Here is a 27089-nt window from a genome sequence, read left to right as displayed (position 1 = left end):
GGAGGGTGTGGAGCAAGGGCATTGAGGCCCAAGGAGAGCCACAGGCTCAAAAGAGAAGCCTGAAAAATCATGTCTGTCCCCCAAACCTGAGGTTTCCCACTCCCACCTTAAATGAAGAATTACACGTCAATAAATCAAATGATTTATTTCAGTTACAATCTTGAATCTCTGTTTTTTACTTATGGGTTCTGTTTTATGATGTTTCACTGGATTGCTAACGAGCAGGTTTGAATCCTTATTAGAGGACCCAATTAACATTGCTGCATTGGGTACTTGTAATGGTGTGTCAAATAGGAGATGGTTATATGGAGTGAGGTTAGTGGGTTATATTCAAAGCAGCACTAACTTGAACTGAACTGAATCTTCTCCTCGAATTGCTGAGCAATTGCTGGATGTTAAGCATATTCTTCCCTCCATTTCCTAACTTCTTTGACCATTTTCTCAAGCATAAATCCCAATTCCTTTGCCCCCTTGCCAGAGAGCTTCCCTGTAGGCAGATTCCCTCAGATTTTGACTAGCCTTGGTATCCAGACAAAATTGATGTCTCTGTCATCATGTGGGCATTTGAAATATGATTGACAACCCAGAAGCATAGCACAACTTCATGTGAAGAAGATATTCTACCTTCTAACGCTCAGGAACTCCAGTTTTGGGAGGTGGTGAAGCTGAGGCTCCAATACTTTGGCCACCTCATGAGAAGAGAAGAATCCTTGGAAAAGACCCTGATGTTGGGAAAGATTGGGGGCACTAGGAGAAGGGGACGACAGAGGACGAGATGGTTGGACAGTGTTCTCAAAGCTACGAACATGAGTTTGACCAAACTGCGGGAGGCAGTGCAAGACAGGAGTGCCTGGCGTGCTATGGTCCATGGGGTCACGAAGAATTGGACACGACTAAACAACTAAACAACAACAACATAGGCTCAGCTCTGTGCTTTCCAGAGAAGAGAAAGCAATTCACTATGGCAAATGTGCGGAACAAATTTGTGGATACAGGATCCTGAGATCTTTTCCCACTGCTCAGCAGGATTCTGTACAATTTGTAAAGTCAACAAAATGACAACTTTCCTGTCTCTCATAGAAACCAGACTGCAAGCTGTAAACTCCATGAGAAACTGGAAATTATATGCCACACCAGCTTGGTTAGTCAGCCAATGTCAGAGGTTTCACACAACATGGATTTTCTGGTATCATTGTAAAGAAAAATAAGCAGACTATATTGGCTTCACAGCACTTTACAAAAATAAACTATTAACAATATCTATATTGCTTGCATTGTTCATAATAAAGACAGGAAAGTGATATTTAACTCCATCACATTATTTTAATTCCACCTACAAACAATAAAGCAAGAAGTAGTCAATGCAACAACATTTTCTGTTGCAACTAATCTTCAAATGTAAGAATTTCACAAATTTATGTGCTTTTAATGCCAATATCTATACATTTTATTTTGCCTTTTATCATCTTTATTCAGTACTTTTTTTGTCTTGTGCAAATCATGTATTTCATGGTCTGATTTAATTTCTGGTATAGGGAAAGATAGAGTTGCAATGTGTTAACAGCAAATTTACAGGTCTAAGTAAATAAAACCACTAAGATTATCACAATTTGGAATAAATCCCCTGCTTCCATGAAAATGTAACTTGACAGTAATTGGTACCAGTTTAAATATAGATGAAGAGAAATCACAGTAACGATAAAAAGCTTTGCACCAACTTAAACATAATAAGCAACTAATAACTGTCTGAAGTACAATCTGACAAATACAAATTGAATTTAACAGCAGACAAGATCTAGTAAAACTGTTGTACTGGCGCCAGAGTTAAATTTCTCCACTAAACAAGTAAATTTAGGTTGGGTGAGAATTTTCTTTTCTTTAGGAATGATTTAATTATGCTGGTAGATAATCAAAGGATTCCAAAAATACTCTCAAATTTCCAATGTAAATGTTCCTACAAAGAAAATTATTTATCCTGTTTGTGAAAATGTGTCAACAATGTAGCATGGCAGATTTAAGGTTTGCAGACAAGGGAAAAAAGCAGTGGATTGATACAATTTTTAAAATGGACTTAAGGTATCCTAGACTACATCTGTTACTGTTATATTGCATGCTAGAGGGCTTAGGAGAAACAGCTGTCTGCGCTAGCGGTATCACGTTATCTGTGCCCAATAATCATAAAAGAAATGAACTCAAGTTTTCACTGCACCCTATAAATGGCCATTTTTGCACTCCACTTCCTGGCTTCCTATTGCAAAATGAACGAAAACCAAGCTCTTTGCAGGTGCAAACAAAGTCATTTTGCTTTCCCCCTTTTCCTTCACTATTAGAAGGAACAGTATTTCACATTGATGTTTGCAAGAAGAAGCTGGCTATTAATCACAGACTCATAGAATTGAGGAGTTGGAAGCAACCACCAAGGGTCATCAAGTCCAACTGTCTGCAATGCAAGAATCACAACTAAAGAACCCCTTAGTTTAAAAACTTCCAATGAAGGAGAGTCCACCACCTTCCGAGGGAAGAAGAAGAGGAGGAGGAGTTTGGATTTGATATCCCGCTTTATCACTACCCGAAGGAGTCTCAAAGCGGCTAACAATCTCCTTTTCCCTTCCTCCCCCACAACAGACACCCTGTGAGGTGGGTGGGGCTGAGAGACTTCAGAGAAGTGTGCCTAGCCCAAGGTCGCCCAGCAGCTGCATGTGGAGGAGCGGAGACGCGAACCCGGTTCCCCAGATTACGAGTCTACCGCTCTTAACCACTACACCACACTGACAGTGGGAAGTCCATCCCACTGTCAAACAGCTCTGACTTTCAGAAAGCTCTTCCTAATATTTAGTCAGAATCTTCTTTCTTGAAATTTGAATCCACTGGTTGCCTTCATCTCAAGATTCCTCCCTTGTTTAGTATACTTCATAAAACTGAATGTTAGATGCTTAGGTGCAATTCTGAAAATTCGAAGTGTATACATAACAAACATTCCAAACGTACAGCTCAGTAAGAAGGCAGAATGTTTGCAGAAGAAATACATAGATTAAATTGGGCCAGCAAAGGATCAATATCTGAAATGAAATCAATTGCTAGAAGGGTACTGTTTATAGTCATAGACTAGCGGCAAGACCACCTCACTCCTGAGAGCAGTATCTTGGGACTGGCGGAGCCTCTCTAAGTGTGCTGCTGAAGAAAATGTGCTATGAGAAAAATGTGAATGGAATGCAGCTGTACTAAAGCAAATAGTCAAGACTGCCTGCATTCTTGTCAGCTGTTGGTGTTATCATGAGAAGAAAACATACGGTGGTGCTATTAATAGAAACTTGCCTTTGGGAAATGTCCACCATTTGTAGTCTCGGAACAATTAGAGATACAATTTCATTTTATCAGTGATGAAACATTAACAATGTAGGTGAGAACCAACATTTAATAGAATGGTTATATTTGAGGGCATTCATAAATATTATCATGTCGCTTCTATGATTCATCACAAAACACAGAAAAGAAGCCTGGTTCATATTCAAAACTAGTAGCTGCCTCACTTGTGGTTATTTGCAATTAAATATTTCTCAGACAGAAACAGCCATGTTAAATAAGGCATGACTACTTTTTCCTCTGTACCATGTAAGCGTTCTCACTGCCTTAAAGGTCCGCCACAAACGGAACTGCTGGGATAAGTTTGTCTTGAAGACATTTAGAGGAAACAAGTGCTGAACTATTTATCTCAGGGGAGACATAGGTTGTGCATATCTGGGATAGGGATGAGGGATAAATTGGTTCAGTTTGCATTTTCATGTGAACCCACCTAATTTGCACTTCGTAAACAAATACACAAACTGGAATATAGCTTATCCTTCAAAATTTGCACTGCTTCAAATTTTGTGATGCAGTTCTCTAATCAAAGAGCACACCAAAAAAACATCTCTCTGGGGAGATATGTACAAAATGCCATAAGGGAAAATGTTTGCATATATTATGTTTATAGTAGGCATCACTGTATACAACACAAATATTATGAGAAATATGCATGGAATTATGCATTTGAATTTTGGTACAGTTTTTTGAAATTGCAAATGGACAGGCAAATGGAATATGGTTTAAAATGAGAAAAATACAGCATGAACATATTTGTCTATCCCTACTTAGCGCGGGTGGTGCTGTGGTCTAAACCACAGAGCCTAGGGCTTGCCAATCAGAACGTCGGCGGTTCGAATCCCCGTGACGGTGTGAGCTCCCGTTGCTTGGTCCCAGCTCCTGCCAACCTAGCAGTTCGAAAGCACATCAAAGTGCAAGTAGATAAATAGGTACCACTCCAGCGGGAAGGATAATTGGAGTTTCCGTGCACTGCTCTGGTTCGCCAGAAGCAGCTTAGTCATGCTGGCCACAGCGGTACCTATTTATCTACTTGCACTTTGATGTGTTTTCGAACTGCTAGGTTGGCAGGAGCTGGGACCGAGCAACGGGAGCTCATCCCATCACGGGGATTCTAACCGCCAACCTTCTGATCAGCAATATGATAATCACAAAATGTGGTGGCTATTAATACCTATGTATGCCGGACAAAACAACACACACACACACTACAAAAAAGAGCACCATTCCACATTGTGTGTTTCTTATATTAGAGACTATCCAACACCTGAAAAGTGTCAATCAATGGACCTAATCAGAGAACTAACTCTATGCATTTAGCTGGGCTTCAAAGAAAAAAAGTCAAAATAAAAGTAACTTTTAGAGCTCAAAGTTCCCCAAACTGTAGAGCAATGAAGTAAAGAAACGGCTGTTGTTCAAATGGGGGGTGGGGGTAGAGACTTTATTTAACAGGTTGCAAACCCTTGTATTTGTTTAAATGTACTCCTCGGATCATGGCTGGGATCATGGTACAAATAAAATGGAAATGTAACCAAACACCTTTCTTAAATTCTAGATAGGTAAATATTAACATATTTGCACAAAAGACACCCAGATGGTGCAGATCAGGTAGTTGGGTTGCTCAAGGCTAAAACAACAGAATTTTAAAAAGAAAACTAAAGGAAAATTTCAGTGCAGTGCTCAAAACATTTGAATTGCATGTCAGTGATCAAAGTCTAGCACAACACTTCTGAGATTTACCTGCAATATAGCATTAGTAGGGTATTTCTATATCACAATATACTTTTCATGGCAATCCCTCTAGTCTCCCTATTTTCATGACACGGGATTTGAAAGTTTTTTTTAAAAAACAACAACACAGCAAACATATAGCAATGAAAAAATCTCTCAGATTTAAACTGCCTACAATTTAAATTCTATTTTTATTTTTATTTTTATACACATTTTAGTATGGTTTCACAGAAGTGAACCAAGAAATGCAGTTTTCATTTTGGGGAATATTCCAGTCATGTTTAAGATCTAGTAATGCAGAGACCTGAGAAAAGTTATGTGGTTTTGTGAGGAGCATGTAGTATATACTTAAGGTAGAGCAGTGAAGTGAGAAATGATCTCTACTCTTGAAATGGATTATAACCCTTTGAAACAAATACTAGCTGCAGATTCCCAAATAAATACTGACTAAGCACATATAACCTTCACTATGTGCTTAAAATGAAGGGCATCGGTTTAGACAAATAAAAATGAAGTTAACTGAAGTTGCCAGCAACCAGAGTTGGTTATAGCTTTTATATTCCACTGAACCATGTTCATAAGATTGCATACTTTGAAGGAGAGACCATAAACTACAGTCAGGTGTGTCATTGTAGAAGCTCAAAAGGTAGCATGAAGCACGAACAGAATGGGTGAAATGAGCACACCTAAACTGATGCCCATGCCATGCCCAAGAAACAAACAACACACCAAATAATGATTATTAAATTATAATGCAGGTTACTGGAAACTTTAATGTAGAAAGAAAATCTTTTTATACTATGCACTATGTAATTTACAGTTTATATCCACATTAGTCATGAATATTTAATGAGATGAATAACATTCTTATTTACCAGTGTGATATATGTATGGGTTTCTTTATAAATGTTTTGTAGCCTGAAAACATTTTCATTTAATTGTGAATATAAAACAGCACATCTGTGGATGTTTTAATTTTAAGAGATACATTTTAAAGTTGATACACTATTAATTCTTCACAATATTATTTTTGTAAGATCTAGCATTTATCATACGAAGAAACCAGTAACTAGCACTGAGCCCTACTTTGCATCTTCATAAAGTAATAGAATAATCAGATGGCTAACTGTTGTGTTCTGTGACCATTTATAGTAATGTGCTCAACACACGCTGAATATAACTAGTGCTAGAGATGCATAAGACATGAACTGTCAGATCTCATAACAAAAGTATTTTTACTTGCAAGGATTACTGGAAATATTTGACTGCTACCTAATAATTGAGTTCAAACAAGGAAAAAAGTTGGCATCAATCAATTGAAGGTTTAAGTAATTAAGAGAAATTCAAAGTTTCATTCATTTCTAGAACTTAAATTTGCTTTCATGTTCTTTACCAGCTGGTTTTTACTGAAGAGAAATTTAGATTTTGCTAAAGAAAATAAATCTGAAATTTTCAGAAAGCTTGCCGGGCATTACCAAATGTTATTTTAAAGTAAACTGCGGCACACACATGGGCAAGCAGCTCAGCTCAAACCACTAGCCACTCCAACCTAAAGTAGAAGTAGACATCTCATTCTGACCCCTATTATAATACTGAACAAGATATGCCACTCAAGATAAACATAAAGGAAAAATATATAATTAAGTTGAACACTTTTGAATTATACTTGTAATAAAGTGTTTAAAATCACAATTAAATTTAAGTGAAGAGCTATTGGCTCCATTGCAGGAGTTCCATTTGCTGAGGGGCCAATGTTGTCCTGTAATACACAAATTATCAAGGAACACTTAATTTTCCCAACAGCATTATTTAATACAAAAGTTTATTAAAGTTTGTATTATCTATGAAACATTTCATGTAAAGAGTTACAAAGAAAATATTCGCACAGCAGCACTGAATAACCTATCCTGCAAAGACACCATAATTAATTTTTACAATTTGATGTTTTAATTCATTCTTCAACAGAACTGGAGAACAATATTTGAAAATTACATGGGCCAAATATACTGTTGAAGCATGCACATATACATGATATTTCTCATTTCAAATTATGTAGGTTCCACAAGAAAATTGCAAAGGAAAATAACGTATGATCCTTCATGGACCGAAACTGCCACACCAGGGCTATGGTACTTAAAGATACCATATACAATTGCAGGCCTTCACATACAAGGGGACAAAAATAATAGCACTTACCCGTCTACGACAGAAAGGAAGGCCTTGCGCAATGATGCTGATGCTAAATATCTTCATCACAGTTTGGTGGGGCAATGGCGTTTTTGTACTTGGAAGATCAACAGGAACCAGGCCATGATTTACGGGTGATTTTCCTGGCTTTGACATTGTACAGTTCTCACATGGTCCAGAATTGTTTGTAACAAAAGGGCATTACTAAGAAGCTCAACAAAATTGGTATCTGGTGTAACTGAGGATTTTTAAGCAAAGGATTCTGCTTCCCAAGGCCTGCTTTCCTTTGTCTCAATCTTCTCAATCTCTCCTACCAAGTGTCTTGACCTGTCTGCTGCTTAGTGAAGTGCAAGCTATCCTAGTATAGAGCGGAATTATAAACGACTATGCCGACAGACTGTCCCTGCCAATCAAATAGCTATTGGCCCACCCATGCAGTATCACTAACACATACACTGTCAAAATAGGTGACATTTAAAAAAAATTCAATTGCTTAGAACTAAAATAGCAAAGCTTCAAACTAGAATCGAATGTATAAGTTATGGTTTTGACTGAATTTATTTTAAGTGGGAGACGTAGCCCTAATACCTTCAGATCAAACAACCTGAAACAACATACAACATAAAATTTTCTAATTATGTAAGAAGAAATTAAACCTCTTCACGTTTGGGATTATATATAATAATGCAGTATCATATTAATATGAAGTGTCTTGCCTATGTTCAGAATGATCAAGATATAGTCAGGACTATGTCAACTTTGACCCAATCTCTTGCTTATAGAAGAGTGATAGCAGCTGCAATGTGAATCGATATAGTGGATTTGCCAACCCCAGAGTCACTAAGAGGGCTAACTCCTTTTTTTTTTACTAATTTGCTCATTACATATTGTTCTTTGATGAATATTGCTTTTTCTTATTTTTGTCTGAGATACTCGCCATGAGTTGATGAGTGTAAGGTGTAACTGGTGTCTGTGTCTGACACCCCACAGGCAGAGATGCTGCTGGGTGGTGGGGGGCTTTATCTCCTCAGGATAGAAGGCATCTGCATTTCTCCAAATGAGAGATAGGCAAAAAGGAGTAGCTTTTCCATGCTGCATTTTGATGCCTTGTATATGATGTGCTTCTGTAGTTCTCAGTTGTTTTACCTATGTACGTAGTTTAGAGCTATTTACTGTTGCCTAATCATGCTGCTCAAAATGTGGAATACGTTTTGAATGTGTATTTCATATATTCATTCTTTTTTGTTAGGATATGTAAAGCACAGATCTCTCTCGAAATAGGAAGCAGTATATAAAACAATTAACTAAATAAATAAATCGTTCATGGTATTTACCTAGATTAGGGGGACAAGCTATAGCACAAGATAGTCAGCATTTTTCTTTTCAGGCTATGATGCTAATAGCCATGATTGCTATCCTCAGAGAAACAAACAAACAAAAAAGTTGCAGTCATTTGGGGTGGGAAAGGATAAACAAGTAGGGACACTGCAAATCACAGGAACTAAGAAAACAGGAAGTCATGGGCGAAGTTTGGGGAGATGCAGGAATAAATGCAAGGGAAAGTATCAGAGGAATGAAGGCTGATGGTCCATTTTCCAGTATCCTATAAATTTTGGGCCTGAGGTGGACTGCCAGCATCATGCTGCTCATGCTGCTCTCCTAATAGGAAGCATAGAAGAAATATTCTCAGAGCCTAGGAACAATAAGCATCCTTGTGTGAATTTCCAATGGCACTGAGGGCAATCTTAGATATGCTTACTAATAAAGCTTGGATCACCGTTCACTCAGATATTTAAAAGCATATTAAGTTTCAAGGGATGGTACAGAGCAACAGCTATTCCCACTCATGATGTGTTACCCATACATTACATTACTCAAAATTTATGTAGAGTGTATAAAAACAAGAAGTGGTGATGGACTGAGAACTGTTACTGAAATTGCTGAACCATTATTGAAACTGGAATTAACTCGCTGGTAGTTGCCGAAATTTTAATTCAATTATTACGAAAATGGAATTTTCACTGACCTTTTCACTGGAACTTTTCACTGTAAAAAGTTGTTTACTATGAAGAACAGTATTACTGAACTTATCACTTGCAAGCTGGAGACAGCGAAACTTAACAGAACTCTTATCTTGTAGGCATCTGCCCTCAAATGGATAAGAGTGATCACTACAACAAGTAACATTATTTATACTGCTTCTTATGATGTACTTACTATGATACACAAAGCAATCTGGAAGTTAGTTGTTTTTCATAAGTAAGATCTTTTTAAAAATGTTTGCCATTAAATGTTAACTTAAATCAGGGTGGCAAATTGTTCTTTTAAATGTGATTTCCAACCCACTGCACTCCCTAATTAATAAACACTTCAAACCTGACTGCTTTACTGTTGCTGGCAGACATGCTGGCCTACACATATTTATGTGGAGACCAGAGTGCAGAAGTGCTTCTCATTTCTGTGTCACATTAAGTGTAACAGTAACACACCCCACATGAAGTAATTGTTGGTAGGAGATAAGTGAGTAGATTTAAAACAGGTATTCCACAGGATGAGAATAATAATACATCACAAAGCTGTGTGTCGCAGTTTTCACTAGAGATTTCATGATATTGGTCTGCTTATTATAACTCACCTGCTTCCCTAGATGGCCTCAGGAAGGGTTGTGCTACTGCTATATTTCATAAAGCATAGAAATGAAGAATGATAGCGAAAGGGAAAGGGAAAGGGAAAGGGAAAGGCTTCAAAATCATCTAAGCAGTAACATGCACAACTTTGTTAACTGCACAAGGCGGTACTTCTATATGCAGAGAACAGAGTACAGTGGTACTTTGGTTTTTGGACCTCTCCATTGCTGGATGTTTCGGTTTTCGAACGCCAACAAAAAAACCAGAAGTAAATGCTTCCGTTTCCGAATGCACCTTGGGAGTTGAATGGCTTCTGCTGCATGTATCTGTTGTTTTTCACAATTTTCTCTATTGAACTGGCAGGTCGCCCTTTGCGCCTCAGTTTTCGAATGTTTCAGAAGTTGAACAGTCTTCCGGAACAGATTACGTTCAAAAACCAAGGTTCCACTGTATATGTTTTTAAAAATGCATCAGCTAGAGATTTGTTGAGTATATTTTGAACATGGAAGTATTGTTGTTTTAAATCCTAACTTCTGCTTCACTTGCCCTACCTGCTTTCAAATTAACATTTCAAGAACATTTGTCTTCCTCCTCCATTAAATATTTCAGAAAGTATTTCAAATATGTAACACAAACCCCACTGATCGTCTTGCATTCTGCAAACATTCTAGAAATGTCAGTCCAATCCTTATCAGCTATAACATGATTTATCTCATGATTAAGTATAACTCTTTGGTCGTCTCAGGATAGTACCAGCTGTTAAAGAAGTACTACAGCTGCTCTTCAAGAATTCAGTGGCAGATAGCATCTTTGTACCCCAGTACACCTTTCAAACAAAATATACCATTAAACAGCCAAACAAATGTTGTTATCATTCTCCAAATGTAGGGAAAAGAAAAGATAGGTATGTACACTGCACTTTAATAAGCAACAAGCTTAACTGTCTTAGCTACCACCTTGTAATCTCATTTAAGATGCTGACAACTGAGTTTCAAAGAATGTGACATGCCTAAACCCCTCCCTACTTATGTATCTATAGCTCAGCTATGATAAGCCCAAATTCAAGTACAATGGTCTATCCATTTTCACATTTTACCTATTAAAATACTTAATTGAAAAACTTTGTTCTCCACTAAGTATGCCATGTAAGCATGTACTGGAAAGGTCACCACCACTCAGAAATATTCAGTTTAACTAAATTGTAGTACCACATTTTAAATCTTACTATTCTACATAGAAAACCTTAAGAGGAGGTCAACCCCCCTGCAGGCTGTTCAGTTCACTTTGTGAAAAGAACAGTGGGTTGTATCCTATAGGTTGGGAAACCCTCCAGAAAAGATTTGGCAAAAAAGCAGCAGGCTGCAGAGAGGCAGAGAGGAAGGGGAAGTCCTGTTGCACAAGCGGAACTCACACAGTATTGGACTCAACCCAGTATTTTTTAGTAGAAACTTACTTGCCTTTTCCTAACTGCATCAACAGATTTTAGGTGTGCTACAAATTTAAAATGTTTTTAAAAGTTCAAGCACTTCATAACAGAAGCTTCTAATGTTATTTGATAACATATCTGACTTACTAGAAATATTCCATATAATACATATAAGCGAGCAAATGGAAAAACACACATAAAACCAATTGTTACATGGCATTCACACGGTAGTGGCAGTTTAAGCTGCATAATCCTGTTCAGCTGGCAAATAGCATGCTGAAAAAGAGTGCGGCGTTATTAATAATAGCTCAAGATATGCGAAGTAAAGAATGTTTCAGCTGCCAAAAAAAGGCAGGTAGTCTGAGGCAGGCTGAAATTCTTGATCTGTCTTGTTTGTTCTTATGTGCTTCAGTGATCTAAATGGGAAGCATTCTTATGTAAATGGAATTAATTATAAATACATCAAGATTAAATAGTATGTGCCGACTTTGGCGATGTGGCTCAAAGAATGGCACCACTAGTTAAAACACCCTCTAGTTGACCCAATAGTATTGTGCTGCCCTCAACACTAACTGCTGTCAAACTGGTACCTTACTCACTAGATTCCTGTTACCCACTGGTAAGTCCTAATCTATTTGTAAATACTTGTTCAGAAGACACTTTGAAAATTCTCTGTAAGATTATTTAACCTTAAATCTTCCAGGGGCAGGAACAACCATACTACTGAAATTCAGAACAGTATGTATGCATCTGAATGCCAGGTGCTAGGAATCGCAAACAGAGAGAGTTCTGTTGCACTTAGGTCCTGCTTGCAGACTTTCCATAGGCAGCTGGCTGACCACTGTGAGAACAGGATGCTTGATTAGATTAGTATCTGGCTTGATCCAGAAGAGCTCTTCTTCTGTTTATATTACCGTATTTTTCGCTACATAAGACACACTTTTTTTCTCCTAAAAAAGTAAGAGGAAATGTCTGTGCGTCTTATGGAGCGAGTGCATGGTCCCTGGAGCCGAATTGCCCAGGGGCAAAAGGCAGATCGTGCGCTCAGCAGCTGATTGCAAGAGATCGGGAAGGGAGATAAGGGAGCTAGCTCCCGCCACGCCCAGCTCAGGCCCCTTACCCAGGCCTCAATTGTTGTCTGCAGAGAGAGGCTGCTTGTTTCCCCAGTGACATGTGACTGCCTGATTAGATTATCTGTCTGGAAACTGTAGAAATGGGCCCCTTTCCTTTCCTACAGAAGCTGTAGAACTGTGAGTTGAACCCCATAAAAACAGGATTTTTTTCCCCGTTGCAAGGTAAGCTCAACAACTTTGAGCTGATCCTCAAAAATGGAGATTTCCCCCTTTGCAAAAAAGATGCACAACTGTGAGCTGACCCCCCCCCCAAAAAACGGGGCTTTTCCCATTTTCAAAAAAGCTGCACAACTTTGAGCTGATCCTCAAAAAAAATTGAGCTTTCACCCTTTGCAAAAGAAGCTTTCTCAAATATTTAGGTGGGGGGGCAGAGGCACCTAGGTCTCTAGGAGTTGGCTGCTATGCCTAGGACAATTCAAAATGTTTTTTTTCTTGTTTTCCTACTCTAAAAACTAGGTGTGTCCTATGGAGCGAAAAATACAGTAACTACAAGATGTTCCTGTTTGGTCTTCACTTCTCCTGTGGTGAGGAGAGCAAGGAACAATTCCTTCCTAAATGTGCACTGAACTAGTCTCTAGTGCCTGCCCTTTTAAAAACTGCTGACTAGCAGCTTAAGAAAGCTTTGGACTCAGTGGTCTGGTTCAGAAAATGATTCAAGATTTTAAGCAACACAGGTTATGAAACTGGGAATAAGCAGTTTCCTTGCCTTTCTCCCATCACACACGGACTTTGGCACAGAGATCCCGGGTTGTAATAAGTTATGTCCAAACTGAGAAACTCTGACTTAACAACAGACAACAAAGCAGGAAGGAAGTCAGAATGCGATCAATCATCTGAACCAAGCCACTGCCACACAGCTTAATAATCAAATATGTGGGAAAATAGAAGGTTGAGGGGCAACTGCAAATACAAGTCAGGTCTGCTTTGCCACAGCCTACAGGAAAATTAAGCAAGTGTCAGATCTGGGCTATAGGCAGTGGGCCAAAGTGAGTCAGAAACTGGGAGTCATAATCAAGAGAAATCTAGGAGGCAGGACTGACACAGCAAGTCAGGACCAAAGAGCAAGAGCAGAAACAAAATGTGCATGCCCACATGAGAATCCAGCTGGATATAGCTCCTCAAACAAGTTTCAATGAAAAGCAAGTCCTCCTTATATACTCCATGCTCAGGAGGGATCAATGAGCAGCCGCTGTGGTGGGGGCAGGATCTGGAAGATTCCTCCCTAAGAGTCTGCAGCTACATGGCTCACCACATGGGGGAGTGGTTAGCCATTCCTGGCAATAAAGGATATTAGACGCTAATGAAAAATGTGTTATTGTATAGAATTTGCTTGGGGGAGGGGGAGTAGACAGAACAAAGGAGGTTGTAGGTAGTTAAATACAATAGAGACCACTGTAAGTAGGACAGTGCAGAAAGCGGCAACTCTTTCTCCAATGCATGAAGCAAGCAAAGCCACACTAAAGGGAAGGGATAACCCTCTGTCAAATATGGCAGAAGTCAGTATGATCTTGCTGCTCCTTGCAGTAGATAGTCTGATCCATCCAGAGCTGAGGTGTAAGCTGACCAGCTCCACCTCCCTTGTGGCTGAAACTATGAAGGAATCTGCGGCCCAGGCCTGTACTGAGAAACTGAGTAAGGAAACCCGTCATAGGGATTATGACAAGTGGTAGTGGACTGGTGACTCAACAGCTATTGCTGATGAATTATTTTTCAGTTATTATTAGTTCCACGGAACTGTATTGTTTATGTAATTGTTAGAACCTGTGTGCTCGTAAGCTGTTTGATATGGTTATATTTGTTGTGTGCTTTTTAAAAAAGACACTCTGTAACTTGTGATCCATTTTCAGCTCCGCTTTGGTACTGAAAAAAGCAGCATACAAAAGCAGCAACTGCTACAGGATAAAGCAAGAAGGGATTTGAATTAAAGGCGATGGACTTTAATTATTTAACAACAGAGCAAATTGCAGGCATTGTTATAGACCTCACACTTACCCCTACAATGGTTTCGAGTTTATAGTATATACAGTACTACAGGGTTGTGCATTTTCACTATGGGTCTCTCTTCTTGCCTACAGTACACCAATGTTGCCATGCCCAAAAGCAATACCTGAATGAAAAGGTTCTCCAGTCATCAGTGTAAGCTTTTAAATTCATGAGAATTCTTTTCCAAACCATGTATGCCATCATCTCACTCATCCACTCCCCTTACCATAGGTTCTCTTAGATTTTAATAAAACTTTTATTAATTTTCAAAAAAAAAGGTTGTAAGAGATTCTGCAAATATGTTATCAAACAGGATCTTGTGGCAATATACACAATCCATATACGGTTATAGGTCACTGTCGAATAAATAGGCATACAATAAAACCAAAATAAACCACAGGTGCGTGGAAGATTGAAACTTGAACTATTTATGGCACAGACATAATTGTTAAACAAAACAAGGGTACAAAACATGAACCCTGTTATATCAAGGGAAAGCAATTAAAGTATTCAAATGTACTAAGTCAGTATATCAGCCATACTTGTTCATAGGTCGAGGGGGTCCTTGGCCATGTTCCTCCTTGCTTAGAAATTAAATAAAAGTCAGATCAAATAATTATCAACCAACACTCATGAGACTCTTCCATATTAGGCAGGTAAATAAATACAGGTAATTTTATTGCATTTATCCTGCAGCCATAGGCACTAGCAAAACATTCATCTTTAATCTCTCAGTGTATACCTTGGACACAGCCTCTTAAACATACTAAGAAGTGGACAACGCTAACATGTATGGCCCTGGCAATGAATTTCAAAAAATCTACCCCATATTCATGTGGGGGCAGGGAGAGATTAGTTCAGCAAAGGGGTGCAAAGCTAATTTCATCTGGGAAAGCAAAATGTGAAGTAAGAAAGTCCCACTGAATGACATGAGGCTCAGCAGGTTAAAACTATCAAGGAATACAACTGAGAATATCTATGCAAATTTTACTCAGTCCAGTTCTCTCAATTGACTATGCATGCTTATCACTCTTAGCAGTGGTGTTTTTATTTTACAATCATCATGAAAGCCAAGCCAACTAGAGTTCATTCTGGAGCCAACTCCAGTAGCTGGCAAATCCCAGCCCTCCCTTTCCATTCTGGTTGCCATGTAAAACCTTTCTGGCAGTAAGAGATGTTTGACAGTGGAACAGACTCCCTTGGAAAGTGGTAGACTCTCCTTCTTTGGAAGGTTTTAAGCAGAGGTTGGATGGCAACCTGTCATGTATGTCTCAGTTAAGTTCCTGCATAGCAGGGAGCTGGACTAGATGACCCTTGGGGTCCCTTCCAACTCAACAATTCTATATTTCTATAACATAGGCCAGGGGTGGCCACCTCCCAAGAGACTCTGATCTACTCACAGAGTTTAAAACTGGGGGTGATCTACCCCCTTTTGGGGGGTTCAGGTCAAAGCTGTTGAGTTTTCTTAAGGAAGGGAAGCCCTGTTTTGGGGGGTTTAGGTCAAACTTGTTGAGCTTCTTATAGGAGGGGCTTCAGGTCATAGTTCAACTTTTTTTAGGGAGGAGGAAAATTTTGGGTGAGCTTTTTTTAGGGGTGCCAGTGACCTACCAGTGATCTACCACAGACATCCAGTGATCTACTGGTAGATCACAATCTACCTGTTGGACGTGCCTGACATAGGCTAAGCATTTGTGTAGATCCTTTGTGGGTGCTACTGTCAGCAAAACAGAAAACTATTAGACAAATGCATAAAGAAATTTATAGATAACAAAACAAATGGAGACCCGATTCTAACTGTGCAGCATGGCTGCCAAAACCCACCTCAGTGTAATGGAGACACACAAACTATAGCAGCGACTTCTGTACCTGGGTATAATCAGCGTTCTAGGGAACAGCTATTCTGAAATGTTGATGCCTGCCATATTCAAACTAGGCTTTTGGAAGCAATACTTCTACGTTTCCTTTAGAACAAGGCCCAATACACCTTCTTAGAATAGCCACAAGTCAGGCTGTTATACATAAGAGCTATTAGGTATCTACCAAATACCTAAACAATTTTGAGAAAGCAAAGATCAAGCCTGAGAATCACAGGGGTTATTCATTTTAGTGTGTGTCTCTGCGGTAGACCAATCAGGATGATGATTCATCAGTGGAAGAGTTGTTTGTCAGAGATGCTTCAGTCTCTGGTGGGAGAAAAGCCCAATTTCCAGAAGTCCCAGTCCAACTGTTAGATCTACAGCCCTCATTGATTTATGGCTCTGGTCAGCAAGTAACTGTCAAAAGGTAGTGCAAGGTGCAAGGTGGGTTTGTGTCTCCCCATCCCCACCACTGTTCAGCCAGATTTCCTGCATCTTCCTCAATACAACAGTAGATGAGAAGAGGCAGGTGGGAGGCAGCATCCTAGACTCCACTGAATAGTTGTAGAGCACAACAAAAGCATGTACATTCTCATGTTGCATGGGGAAGTCAGCTAGGTGGGAAGCAACACACAGCTGTCATGTATACTACTTTGACCTGCCATTTGTCACTGCCATTGTCAGGACACATTTCAACATTTACCAGCAGTGGCAGTAGTGCAGCAGTGGCAGCAGGTCAAAGCAGCAAAAGGGAGAATCATATGCTGCTTCTAATGTAGCCAGTTGCCCACAAAAAGAATAAGAATGTGTTCTTATGTACACGAGTATTCTGTTTCCACTCATAGAAAGGGCAGGAAGGTATTTTCTGGTCTGGGTTGATATTTGTACAACCAGCCATAGGGCAAAAAGCAGCACTTGTGGTTACAACCTAGAGGTAAGAATGGTTTCCTACTAAAAGCATCAGATGCATGTGTGAATTGTAGTAGTACAAATTTTCTTCGAATGTGTGAAAATTACTTTAAGGTGGTCCAAAATCCAGTGACCAATTGAACACAATGAGGATAAACATGCACATCATACATCCCTCTTGAAGAAAACTTATTGGACAAGTACAGATCTCAATATTCAACACACTCACAGACTTTTCTACCCAACTTCTTACTCTGCTTACACTTACGAGGAATGGAATCCACTAGAAAACTGTGGTCAGTTTTCAGCATGTAAGTAAGACAGAAATATTGGAACTTGTACGATGACAAACATTTCTTAGCCTAGAAAGCTGACAGGCATGCTGTAGTTAAAAAAACACAAAAAAGGAAAGAACTTTCTTGTTTACCTATTCATGTTTATCAGCACCTTGCCTTCTGGTACATATATTAAGGAGTTTCTTGTAAAAAAAAATGGCTAATACATATTATTTTGGCAAATATGTACAAAACATTATATACAACTAACAAATTCCATTTCACTTGCTTTGAAGGGGAAAAAATAGCAAAGGCTCATTGAGTGCTTCTTAGAGCAACTGTAAGAGCAGAGCACATAATGCCATTGAACTTAGTGCTTAGTGGTAGAGTAGTATAATTTTTTTTCCTTTCACAATAAATAAGAAAAATACTTGAACGCTGATATAAAGCCTTCATAGTAAATCAGTAGCTTCACAGTAGTGCATTATTCTAGTAATATATATTAATTGCTTAATTTCTTTTTAAAAAATCTCCATGCCTCAGTGCTTTGCTTAAAATTACTTAAAATTACTCACCTTTGACTTTATGTAGAATGGAGATGACTGCTGATGTATTGCTAAGTCCATGATACTATTTGAGTTTGTGACAGTATTACTATTAGTGCGTTCATCATCTCTGCTGCTTTCATCAGATTGATCAAAATCATCACTGTCCTGGTCCATTTCTTCCTCTTCCTCCATCTCCTCCTCCTCTTGTTCACCAGCATGTTCATCTTCTTCCTCCTCTTCTTGGTTACCAGAATATTCTTCATCCACTGCAATAAATCTGTTGTTGTTTTCTTCTAATTGTTCTTGCTGGGACTCATTTCTGTGGCAAAGTCCAGGCTCCCCACCACCTATTTCCCCATTCCTTGCCGCGTGCGCTTCCTCTTGTTGCCGTAATTGTTGCTGCTGCTGCTGCTCCTCCTCTACCACTCGGTTCATCTGCTCTTCATCGACTTGGCTTGAGGAAGCATTACCTCGAACAGACCCACCAGTTCGTCGTCTCTTACTGCCGACAGACAGCAGTTCTTGATTCATTTCCAAAAGCCAGCTTGCTACTTCTTGGACCTTTGCTAGACTATCTGAAGATGCAAATGTTTTCACATTCTGAGAAGAAGAAAAAACAGAGGTAGAGAAGAAAGATTAGACACTTTATCAGCGTATCAGTTATTTATACAGAGCTGGGTTCATGTATTGCCCTGACTCAAGAACAGTTCTAAGCCCAGCATGGAAGCCTTATTTTAAACCTGAAGCTGTAATATGGCCATTCCAATACCAAATTAAGCCCTCTTTTATGCATTTTATAGTAAGTAATTAGTTTTATACCTTTAGATTAACTCCAAGTGTCAAGCTGGAGGGGGGGAAAGAATATGAACACTGAGCACTAAATGGCCCCATTAATATAATAAAGTTTTTGTGGTCCATAAAACCTAAGTTAGGCACCCTGGGCAGTGCCAATTATAATGAAAGCAATATAGAAAAAGAAATTGATTGTCTCTGAAAAGTTTCTTCTAAAATTAATTTCCTTCATAACTAGTTAGAGAGAATGTGCTTTCCACAATTATGCTAATTATTTCATTTGACAATGTATCTTAGGCAAAGTTGTTGATGACAAGATGAAAACATGCAAAAGGTCCTCAATGTGAAAAACAAACCAGTGGCTATTCTGTTGGATACAAAATATAACCCCAAAAGACTGCATTTTTAAAAGGGTATTTGGGGGGTTGTTTAAAAGAAGTCAAGCTGCTAAATTAGAGTAGATGTCATTAATTAATTAATTGATTGATCAGACATTTCTGGATCACACTTTTGTAGAAATACAACATGGCGGTGAGCACTATACCAAAACTCACAATACCAACTAAAACATCAATAAAACATCAGAAAAAGTCCATAAATACATTTTACACATTTTACATTTTAAAGGCCTGTCTAAATAACAGGGGCAATGTATTAAATAAAGCAGGGGTGATTTCTGAACGTTTACTGGCAAGGAGTTCCGTCCGCAGCACATGGCCTGCCACACTAAAGGCTTGATCCCTAGGAAAGGCCAATCAAACTTGAGGGGTGTGAGGAACTACAAAAAGTGCCCCCATCAAAGGATCTCAGTGATCGAAGTGGAGCATAAGAGAGGTAAGTGGCCCTTAAGGTACATTGGTTCCAAGTTGTTCAGGGCTTTGTGAATTAACACAAGAACCTCACACCTGACCCAGGAGCAAATTGGTAACCTGTGCAAATCTCTCAGCAGAGAAGTCACAAGCTGCCAGTCGCCTGCTCCTGTGAGCAGCCTGGCCATAACATTCTGCACTAACTGCAGCTTTCGGATCAGCTGCAAGGGTAGCCCCACATAAAGAACGTTACAATAATCAAGTATTGAGGTTACTAATGGAGCACTGTGATCAAGCTACTGCAGTCCAGAAACAGGCACAGCTGGTAATACTGAGGGAGGCAAGCATGCTAGCAGAAGAAGTCTTCCAAAGTACCTCAGCCACCCTGCTGGAACCAAAGGCTGCTGTAGGAGCAGAGGTAGACTACCCAGTGTGAAGTCCTTAAGGATACGCAGGAGTTCTTCTATTTGATGCATGTACCCATTTAAAGTACCCATTTAAACCTCCAGCAAACACCTGGAGGTTACGGTGAGGGACCCAGATGCTGCGCACGAAGGAGCTGGCCTTCCTGTCTACCTTCATAGCACTGATCTTAGGTCAGCTGGTGGGCAGAAACAGAACTCTGATTATGATGAGAGCAACGAAGCCTCTGAGGACTCTGAGGTGCGTAGAGATTGCACTTTTTAAAATGTTTATATATGCAGAAGTCTCAGCTAAATACAAATTCATTCCAAATTTCTGTGTAATAGAATTAGTATAAGTATTACCTTTAAAATTAAACCATGTCATTTTAAAAAGGAAGCATACCATGTCTTTAAACATCATAAAATTATTCAACCCTGTAAGTTGTAGCATGTTGACTGTAAGTCATGTAAAGTGATATGATGATGGAGACATTCTTTTATTTTTACCCCAAACATATAACATAACATAGGCCATGATTTCAAGTATGATACCTATACAAAACATACCATATTACTTGTGAGAAACCTGCACCCACTTTTTTCAAAAAAGACTTAATGACTGAGAAACATATTTGATTAGTTTCAAATTAAAATTTCTATAAAATTGATTTCCAATGCTATTTGTAACTCATATATTTTTGATGATTCACTATCTACTTCACACAGATTTCATTTAATACATTGTGCCAGAAGAAACACAGTTCTACGTATAAAAATAACAATGGCGGACATACATATTTCTCAGAAGCATGTGGTTTTGTGTACCGTAGTACTGTATAAGCAGATAAATATACACATTTGCTACAGAAAAGCCTTGAATTGTGCTTAGTCGTTAAGTGAGCGATTACTATCAAATTATATCAAAGGTATAATTTACACTAACCAATACCACTAGCAATAATGAAATTATACAGCTTTTGGAATAACTAGAAGGAATTCTGGTCACAATCCAAAGTATTTTTAAACTAGTGTAAGGGCTTCTACTTGAACATTAATTCCCCATACAATACCACAAACTGCTTTTGCAATTCCCTTCCGTTTCAGAGATCCTATAAAGCCTCTGGAGGAGAGGTTGTTTAAGAAACAAAAATCAAAAAGACTTTGGGACATGTGGAACTAACTGATTGGTTCTTTATATACCGTATGTGCAAACACAGAATAACAGGACTAACACAATTGGAAGATCACAGATAAATTAAGGAATTAATTGATTTACAACATCCCTTCCTTATAAAAAATATCATAGATGATACAACATAATGGGTAGTGGCTGAGACCCTGACCTAGAAGCTCCCAGTTCAGCTCTCATCTCAGTCCCAAGTTCACTAGGTGGCCTTAGAAAACCTACTTCTCTCAGCCTTGGTCACCACAACACAGACCCCTACAATAGTAGCATCATCCCCATATCTACTCTAGGGGGGCTGCTATAAGAATTACACAGTTAGCATGTCAATCTATGAGGAACATTTTGAACATTCTAGGGTACACGGGTGGCATTGTGGTCTACTACTGAGCCTAGGGCTTGCCGATCGGAAGGTCAGCAGTTCGAATCCCTGTGATGGGGTGAGCTCCCGTTGCTCAGTTCCAGCTGCTGCCAACGTAGCAGTTTGAAAGCACGTCAAAGTGCAAGTAGATAAATAGGTACCACTGTGACGGGAAGGTAAACGGCATTTCCATGTGCTGCTCTGGTTTCGCCAGAAGCGGCTTAGTCATGCTGGCCACATGACATGGAAAAACTGTCTGTGGACAAATGTGGGCTCCTTTGGCCAGTAAAGCAAGTTGAGTGCTGCAACCCCAGTGTCGTTTGCGACTGGACTTAACTGTCAGGGGTTCTTTACCTTTACTTTAAGGTACATTACCATCATTACCTTGTTATGGGAAAGCTCTCTCACACACAAACACCAGGCCCACACAACGGTATTGCAACAGTGAAGTTTAAACATAAAACATACTCAGATCGCAACATTGATTATAAGGCTGAAAAAGAAAATATGTTAAGTGAATTCCCGTGTTGATCCACTAGAGGGCAGCCTCTTCTCTGTATAACAAGTTAAACCATGCTAAAAGCGAAACAAAAAAAGTTACTTGTCGACAAAATTTGTTGAAAAGCACAGCATGCCATTAGAATCATCTACTGAGAAACGCGCATCAGCAATTTATTTTGTCATTCCATAACAGTTTTTAAAATTATGAACTGAAGCTAAGAAATTAGTACCAGTATATACAAAGCAAGCCGGATAACTCAGCTGGTTAGTGTGTGGTACTCATAATGCTAAGGTGGCCAGTTCAATGTATGGGACAGCTGCATATTCCGGCATTGTAAGGGGTTGAACTGATCCTTAGGGTCCTGATCAATTTATTTTGAAGACAACATGTGCAGGACAAGTAGTACTGGATCTCTCTAACTACCGTAGTCTTTTCCATTTTTATTATATTTTTCTAATTCTCATAATTCTAACCTATTCAGACTTTGATCTCAAACAGTACTATGGTATCCCATTAAAAAGTGATCAAGGGAACAGGTAGAGACAACCTGCTTCAGTATTTTCAAACAGGGATATTATTTGCTCGGTATTACATAAAACATCCGTATCTTCTCATGAAAATGTTTCAGTGTTGATCCCAAAGGTTTAACAGCGGAAAAAATCCATCATCAACTGCAACTGAGATAAAACACAGAATACTCAAAAGCCATCGATATAAATGGGAAACTGGCGCTGACAAAAAATATTACATTGAAGAATGGTCTTCGAGTTGGAGGACTGAGGTTAGAAATAAGAAGTTGTGACCAGTGCTGTCACTAAGCAAGCAGAAGACACTTCTGCTTGTGCAAGGAGATTTCCCTGTCCTCTCCCCACCTTTGAAGCCCACCATCACCAAATCCTTAAAATCTGCTCCACAGGGGACATTCCCACTGTGGAAGTCAACTCATGTCAATATAACCTTTGGTTAACATTTATTACAAAAATTCCAGTTTTCATTTTGTTCGCGCTTAAGTGCTGTACAAATGTATACACATAATGCATTAGTTGTTGGCAGTGTAATTCACCAAATTGCTACAGACAATCTGAATTTGCACATTTGTGGGCAATTTGTGCAAAGAATTTTGGGGTATTATATTCCCTATGTTCCCAAATGGTAAAACCAGAAAAATGCTCTTGAAATAGTCGCTGTTGAAACTGGGACAACCTGGGTCTTTGTAGTCTGGTACCATTGGTAACCTTGAGGCTGGATTACTACAATATTCACTCTGTGTGGGACTGCCCTTAAACGCAATGTGGAAGCTGCTCCCTCTACTGCAGAATGCAGCAGACTGCTGGTGGGAGTAAATGGCCAACAGCAGGCAACATCTCTGCTAAAGCATCCACACTGGCTCAGGTTCAAGGTTCTTGTGTTAATATACAAAGTCCTGAACACCTTAAGTCCAGCATACCTTCAAGACTGCCTTATATCCCGGTTCAATCACTGAGATCTTCCAAGGAGGGTTATTAGCTCTTCCATGTGCTATAGAGGTCTAGGACTGGCTTCACCTAGGACAGGCATCCCCAAACCTCGGCCCTCCAGATGTTTTGGACTACAATTCCCATCATCCCTGACCACTGGTCCTGCTAGCTAGGGATCATGGGAGTTGTGGTTCAAAACATCTGGAGGGCCGCAGTTTGGGGATGCCTGACCTAGGAGTTGGGCAGTTACTGTTAAAGGATTTGACATTCCTAATTAACCCAGGAACTAGAAGACACTTTTAAAACCTTACTTGAGTAAAACTTGTATTTCTACTAATTTACTACGGGAAATACAATTATAAGGCAAACAATATTGAATATATTAAGACATGAAAAATAATATTAAACTTAAAAAACTATCTGGATTTTATTGAGCTCCTTGGATAAAAAAGGTGAGAACAGTTCATTTTAGAACTGTATGCAGCACCGATTTCAGACACTTTTCTCCGTGGACAGCCCATTTATTTACAAAGAAAAACCAGTATGCATCCCCCCCCCCATAACAATCTATTTGTCTTTCTCCTCCAAGAGTGTCAGCTTGCAAGTGGGGATCACTTCACTGAGCTCTAGGATAATGGGGGCACAGAAGTACCCACAGGACAACGATCCATACTCAAACTTCTTATTCTTTTTAATTAATATAAGAAACACATAGTCTTAAGGCACAGTATTCTAGCCTTGTAACTGCACAGTATTTCTTATTCAATGATAAGTCTGCTGTCAAAAGATGCCAATAAAATCATGATGTTCTTTTGAGTACCAGGTCCTTGAAATAACAAAGAACAGAAGCTTGCAGCAGAAGGGGAATTCCATATTCAATAGTATCATGCTTTCTATTACATTCTCCCAGTCAATTTTATGTATTTGGAACTATAAATGCATTAAAGAAACTCACAACATACATTCACCGATAATTTTTATTAAAAATAACAGCACTATGGCTACCTTGGATTGCAATTCCAAATCCTATGGCTACCTATTCAGAAGCTGAATGGGGTTGCTTTCAAATAAATATACAGAGAAGTGTTTTGTTTTGTTTTTAAAGAGAGAGTTCAACATACGAATATAGCTTTTATTCTAGAAAGCAAGTGAAAGTATTATTAAATTAAATACTAACCCTTCCAAAGTTCTGAAACTACACAGAAAATTTGGGGATTGGAGTGCAAGAAAGTTAAAAGCAAGTAAAAATAAGGAGGAATCCAACAGGAAAGGACTCTGACAGAATGAAAGAATGCAGTAGCTTCAGTTGTCAAAGAGTTCAGACTTGTAAATAAGGCCACAAGGGTTACTAGCCTGTGATTTTATTTTCATTTTATATTGGAATGTTGGGAGCTGGCAGAGAGACAGAGATTTGCATTTCTATTGCAGGCATAGAGGAGGGGGCTTCTCTTCTCTAACAACTCACTTGGCTTCTATGCTGGGTGCAGAGAAGGCACAAGCCCTTCCAATGGCTACTCTACCAGCCTACATTAAATTACTGGTTGCTTCTAGGCCAGTGCTTATATGTGAGGCTGGTAGAGCAAACATAGCACTTACGGGGGGTGGGACCCGAAAAGTCATCCTGGGTGTGGGGGAGAGGATTCTAACCAGGAAATTATTAAAACTATGTCAGGTTTCCTTCTCGCAGCCCATAAAAAGATGGCCTAATAAAAGAGACGGGTCTAAAGCTCCACCTTGCCCCCCCCCCCAGTTCTATATTTTAGATTTATGTCTGGCAAAAAGCTGAATGCTACATCTACTAAGTGTAATCTCTCTCCCTCTTATTATAGCTAGCTATGACAATAAGTCTTTGAATTAAGGGTCTATATTTAAAAAATCACTACCTTCCCCATGTGTATGCGATGTCAGGGGAGCTACTAGGGTTACACAGAGCTTACTGAGGTCCTTCTCTGAATTATGTGTGTTCAGTATTGCAGGAGAAGAAATGTATACTATATATCCTCATAAAGGGGTGGGAGGGAAGGCAGCACAGACGAAGTCTACCAGAATTCTGCTGCAACATAAGCACATGTAACGTCCTTTATTATGCATTATCTCCTAGATTTGCAACATGAATAAAAGGTTACATTCTACTAAGAATTAACTACAGTACAGTTAACTGGGGAAAAATATGAACTGAATTAAGAACTGCCCCTTCCAAAAGAAGCCTAAGATAATTACAAGGTGGTTACTCTTAGCTACTACAGTACTGATTTACTAATGAATACTTGCAATATTGCACTTACAAATATCTAACAAACTTCACATGCAATATCTAGTTGTAATCCTTACCACAACTCTGTAATCCAAGTCAGTATTATTATGCCCCATATTATATGGGTGAACTGAGGTGGTTATTTGGCATATTAGCTATTATGTGAGAGTTAAATACAACTGGGCTGGATGTGGAATATACAGTGGTAATTCAGTTTAAGTACACAATTGGTTCCGGAAGTCTGTACTTAACCTGAAGCGTACTTAACCAGAAGCGAACTTTCCCATTGAAAGTAATGGAAAGTGGATTAATCCGTTCCAGACAGGTCCGTGGAGTACTCAACCTGAAGCGCACTTAACCCGAAGTATGAGTGTAATTGGTTCTGGAAGTCCGTACTTAACCTGAAGCAAACTTTCCCATTGAAAGTAATGGAAAGTGGATTAATCTGTTCCAGACGGGTCCACGGAGTACTTAAACTAAAAGTACTCAAACCGAAGCGTACTTAAACCGAGGTATGACTGTATTTCATTTTTCATTTTAAAAAATCATAATTTTAGAAGATGAATCGCAAGGCACAGAAATTGGCAGAGAGAGAAAGAGAGATTGGGTTGAGGCAGCGGAAATAAGGTACACACCGTCCAGACACCTGCCAACATAAACCTGTACAACCAGATATGAGCAGTTAAGATTAGTAGCAGCATGTAGTAAAAGACCAACTCCACTTGCTTTGCATGCAGTTAAGAAGAGGACGTGGCACTTCTATGTATCTCTGGCATATGGATGTCCATTTCTACTACTCACTTTGATTCTGTTCACCACATGAAATTTTCTAGGGAAAATGTTTGCTAGTTCTTCATCAATCAACTACCTTCACCTGCATTGGAGGGATAAAGAACGTCAAGCTAGAATAGGAACTTAAAAATTCTATGGGAACCTGTTTTCCTCCAGACACTGCTGGACTCCCAACTCCACTTACTCATACCTATCCTAGAGGCAGATCCAATGGATCCAAGCCAAGTGTGAGCATACTTAATTTTAAGAGTACCAAGCTTAGCCCAGGAAATTGTTTTCAGTACCAGAACTGAGTTCACAGTCATATCTCACACACACACAAAAATCAGGTCCTGGTTTCACTCCCCCCCCCCAATCACCCCAAAGTCTCTTCACCTAAGCAGTCTAATTTAGCAATAAGAAAGAGGCTCTTTTATGTCTACTGTTAAACAATTAGGAATCAGAATCCTTTCGGAACAACTGCAGATCTGTCAGATCCCAATCTGCCTTCTGCCCATTCC

At 39.2% G+C, this 27089-nt stretch overlaps 1 protein-coding gene across 3 annotated transcripts in view; it reads right to left on the bottom strand.

Moving 5' to 3' along the window:
• Positions 1–27089, bottom strand: part of FBXW7 (F-box and WD repeat domain containing 7) — a 117262-nt gene that overhangs the window by 54523 nt on the left and 35650 nt on the right. For 2 of the 3 annotated variants that reach the window (XM_035114048.3, XM_060278658.2), the window contains exon 2: positions 18063–18635. In XM_035114048.3, the coding sequence (XP_034969939.1) occupies positions 18063–18566 (504 nt within the window). In that variant the 5' untranslated portion in view covers positions 18567–18635. Of the gene's footprint in view, positions 1–7287; positions 7629–18062; positions 18636–27089 lie in introns of those variants that run through there. The other variant, XM_035114052.3, reaches the window with a different exon arrangement.

Source organism: Zootoca vivipara, chromosome Z1 (genome assembly GCF_965207765.1).
Source record: "Zootoca vivipara chromosome Z1, rZooViv2.hap1.1, whole genome shotgun sequence".
In the NCBI taxonomy this organism is placed as follows: Eukaryota; Metazoa; Chordata; class Lepidosauria; order Squamata; family Lacertidae; genus Zootoca; species Zootoca vivipara.
Note: the sequence above shows the minus strand (reverse complement) of the source record. Positions and strands in the feature narration are given on the sequence as shown.